Source organism: Lactuca sativa, chromosome 4, assembly GCF_002870075.4.
Source record: "Lactuca sativa cultivar Salinas chromosome 4, Lsat_Salinas_v11, whole genome shotgun sequence".
Classification (NCBI taxonomy): domain Eukaryota; kingdom Viridiplantae; phylum Streptophyta; class Magnoliopsida; order Asterales; family Asteraceae; genus Lactuca; species Lactuca sativa.
In genome coordinates, this window is record NC_056626.2 from 246,668,008 (window position 1) to 246,672,123 (window position 4,116).

General features: G+C 42.8%; 1 protein-coding gene across 1 annotated transcript; it reads right to left on the reverse strand.

Annotated features, from left to right (window-relative positions):
• Nucleotides 1–2,395: 2,395 nt before the first annotated feature.
• LOC111911425 (protein gar2-like) lies at nucleotides 2,396–3,670 on the reverse strand. The gene is made up of 3 exons (XM_023907200.1): nucleotides 3,341–3,670; nucleotides 2,717–3,034; nucleotides 2,396–2,623 (listed from the first exon to the last, which is right to left on the reverse strand). The coding sequence occupies exons 1-3, from the start codon at nucleotides 3,668–3,670 to the stop codon at nucleotides 2,396–2,398; spliced, it is 876 nt and encodes a 291-aa protein (XP_023762968.1).
• Nucleotides 3,671–4,116: the final 446 nt, after the last annotated feature.

The window sequence follows — 4,116 nt, forward strand, 5'->3', positions numbered from 1 at the left end:
CCCGATGGTGCATGGTCCTTTTGGGTTGCCTTCACCAAAGCAACTTGATTGGAGAAATAAATAAAGAGAGAGGTTATTATGGTTTATTAATATGTTATAAGAATAATATATTAAAGGAGAAATCATATTTGTTTAATTAATATTGGTCAATAATTAATTAAGAATTAATTTTGTGATCAAATGTAATTAATTAAACTAGAGGGGCTGAATTGTAATTATGTGATAGTTACAAAATATGGTAAGGATTATCTTATTAATAGGTTGGACGAATTTAAGGTGATAAGGCCTTAGAATTCGACTAGGATAAGGGTTTTCAAGGCTTATCTTATGGTTACTTGGTGGGCAAGCAACTAGATAAGGATAAGGACTAAAACCCTAATCTCTACACCTATATAAAGACCCCAAGGCTCATGAATTCGCCAATGCCTTCCCAAGAGGTCCTAGAGACGAATTCTTATACCTCTCCTCTCTCTTTATACCTTCTCTATTTGCTCTTGGTGTTTATAAGCCATTAGAGGAGTGACACTTGTAACTCTAAGCCTTCCAAAGTCAATTCAAGAAGGAATTGGGATTGTTATTACTACATAACAATCAAGGTAACATCTTAAACCTAATTATATGTTAATATCGATTTTCCATATGCTAGAATTAGGGTTTATAGTCTTGGATTCAAAGCATGTACAATAGAGAAACCTAGATCCAAGCATTAGGGTTTGTATGAGCACATAGGATGTCTTATGGCCAACACCCATCACACATATCAGAATCAAATAAGAGCTTATGATTCAAAACTGAGTCACGCCTCAGCAGAGCTCGATTAAGAACTTTCGCTGTAGAGGCAAGCTAGGGTTTTACAAGCAATAAAACAAAAGCAATAAAAGCGATCTATTCTAATTCTGCATGCATCCAGCTTATATACTTAAACCCTAAAACAAAATTATGCTCTGCTGGACAGGCCCAATACCGGAAACTAAACTAGGCTATGGACCGAGCCCATGACGCAATCCACCAGACTTAACAATCTCCCCTTTTGCGTCAAATGGGGCGAGATATTATTTCTTCTAAGCAAGCCTCACCGTCTTGATAACTTTAAACAATTTAGGAATAATGGCGAGAAGAGTTTGTTGGAATAGAATGTACCACCTCAGCATGTCGACGAACAGCTTTTTATCTGTTGCACTGTTCTGTTCGCACCTCTGTATTATCTCCAAGATATGCTCGAGACAAGACGTCGAGAAGAGGTGTTTGTCAACAAGAGCGAACATAGATTTTTGTCCTTCGCCCCTGAGAAACATGAGTGTGTGATACTTGGAATCTATCTTCCCCCTGATCATGGAATTAACATTGCCAGCTCTGCCCATCGGTTTGATCGTTGGTCGCTTGTGTATAGCAGAAGCAATTTCCTGGTCCATTTTTGCTACCTCGTGTATGTAGCAGACAAGCATACGCTTGACATGATCAATGATTGGTTGATACTCCTGAGGATTTGATAGAAGAATGTTGTTGAGGAGTATCCAATCATGGGGGTTGAGGTTCGGTAGATCAGCCAGGGAAAAGTGGTGAACGGAGCCTTCGGTTCCTCTCGTCACCCTAAATTTGACGTTGATGAATTTCCCTGCAGAATAGGGTTTCATCACTTTGACGGTGGTTATTTTCTTTGAACTCCATGTCTGGTATTGAGGTTGAGCAAACTCCAGATAAAAATCTAACATATCCCTGTCTACGTTCGGGTCTGGAGATGGAATTGCAGCAGTTGAGTTGAAACAATGGAAGACGAATGCCTTTCTGGTGATCGGCATTTCGAACTGCGCATCCCTGGAGTTGTCAAGGCTGAAAGACATTGTTGGCTCGAGCCATAGAACAGCTGGCTCATCAATCGCACACCTCTGAAGCAAGTTCTTGGTCCATTCAGGGAACATGGCCTTTTTCTTTTCAAGGAGCTCCACCTCCTTTCGCTTCTGTTCTAGCTCAGCTCGCTCCTTCATTGAAATTTCTTCAAGTTGTTTTTTTGAAGGAGCTTCCTTTGGGACAGGCTTTGTTGGAACATCAACGTAGACATCGTCTTCGTTGTCAGTATCATCTTCACCGATTTTATTCTTTTTCTTTTCTTTGTTACTGACCGAAGCTTCATTAACCTTCGGTTCAGCAGCTGGCTTGGAGCTAGATGGAGGAGGTTGATTCGTCTCTTGTTTCTCTTGCTTGAATTCTTTCTTGCCCCCTTGTTGCGGTTGGAACCCAGCCACCGGAACACCCTCGATACGACTGAGGACGTCTAGGGCCGGTCGCTGTTTATCTGCTAAATGTCGTCGGGTGGTGATAGTAACAAGGGGATCATGACCCTCAATGAGATGAAGAAGAATGGAGTGAATGTCTGCAGCTGAACTCCTTATAACTTCTATCTCTTTTTGAGGTCATCAATCTCAGCATGAGCAGATCGCAGCTTATGTGTTTGCAGTTTAAGCTGGTTTGTGCGTCTGGCAAGCTCATCCATAAGCCCATTCTCCATCGCTAAGTCCTTTTGTAGTTGAGATAAGAGTTCGTTAACATTATCATGCAATGCTACATTCGCCTGCTGAATAGCATTGCGTGCTGCATCAACCTTCGAGCACTCAGACTGAAGAGTCTATTGAAGAGTTTGTACCGAAGAAGTAACTGTAGCAGTATTCTTGGCAGCAGCAGCCTGCAAAGAGTCTAAAAAGATGTGAGCCTAAGAAACTAGTTTATCGACTTTTGCGGTCGCTTCCTTGCATTCTTTTGTTGAAGCATCAACAGCTTGAGAAGCCTGTTGACACTGAGAAGTGGAGGCTTTAATAGCCTTGGCTGCAGCAGTTAAGGAGGCTGAATGTTCAACAACTACTGAGGAGAACAAAGCCTTTAAAACCGCATCTGAGTAAGCACCTGAGGAAGAGGAGGAAAGCAGTTGATCCAGCTTGTTGTTTACCGCTTTTAGATAACGTTTGGTGATTGGCTCATCTTCATCATCCTCACTTTGAACTCGATAAAGACTGAAGTATGTAGAGTCAAACTCCAAGTCCTCACCACCCAAAATTGGGGTTGTTTCTGTAGAAGGTGTTGGAGATAGGGGTTTTGATGAAGGCGGAGGTTCGGTTGTTACTGGGGGTTCGGTTGTTTTAGGAGGTTCGGTTGTTTGAGTAGGTTCGGTTACAGGTGGTTAGGGAATAGTGAAGGTAGGTTTTGTAGTCGTGGTAGAGGTTGTGTCTGTGAAGATGGGAGTAGGGATTGGTATGGAAGTGAAGGGCTGAGAAGTGGTTGTTTGAGAGATTGGAGGGATAGAAGCAGGAATGGTAGCGGGTGGAGGTGAAGGAGGCAATGAACGAACCGGAATTTCTGGAGATGGGGAGTGAAGTGGAGTATCTCCTCGGCCCGAAGCCTCTTCATCTGAACTTTCGTTCTCAGAATCTGTATTTGGAGCGTTCTTGGGCTTAGGAGGAACATATTCTGAATCCGAATTGCTTGAGGATTGGAGAATAAGTCTCCTAGCAGGCTTCTTCTGCTTTTTAGGTTGTGGTTGAGAAGGAGCTGCTTGATCAGTTTTCCTCTTCTTGGGAGTCTGTCCCATGGATTGTTTTTCTACCAGTCCATCCTTTTGCAATTCAGGTTTCTTGCCCCTTTTGGCTGGTTTATCAACTTCTTCAATAGAACGAAGCATTGAAGGAGTAAGCTCACGCGGACCAACTGCCTTGTGTTTTCTATACTGCTGAAGAAGATTGCTTGATGCTCAGACACAAGCAAGCATTGTTTTAGGAATGGAGCCGATGTACGAAAACTTTGTGGGGTCAATGACGATGATATTCGTTGTATGAAAGGTGGTTATTGAAGAAAGTAAGGAATCCGCCATTATCGGGACGCGGTTGTGATCCATCGCCCACTTGGTGACAATGGTCCAGAAACGCCCACAAGAAATTTCTGAGTGCTTTGATGAAGAAAGTAAACTTTGAACCAGCTGCTGCCAAATGATAGTCCCATAGTCAAGATTGAGCCCGCTGTACAACCCATACATCACCCTCATGAAGGCCTTGCTAGCACCGTCAGAACCAACACTTCACTCAGATAAACCCTTGAACAGGAGTGTGAATAGGCCATTCCATTGAGGAG

Coding starts and splice junctions, on each gene's coding strand:
- LOC111911425 (XM_023907200.1), bottom strand. CDS start 3,670: ATGCTTCGTTCTATTGAAGAAGTTGATAAACCAGCCAAAAGGGGCAAG. Junction 3,035..3,340: donor CCCCATCTCCAGAAATTCCG/GTTCGTTCATTG, acceptor TTGGGTGGTGAG/GACTTGGAGTTTGACTCTAC. Junction 2,624..2,716: donor CCGCAAAAGTCGATAAACTA/GTTTCTTAGGCT, acceptor ACTCTTCAATAG/ACTCTTCAGTCTGAGTGCTC.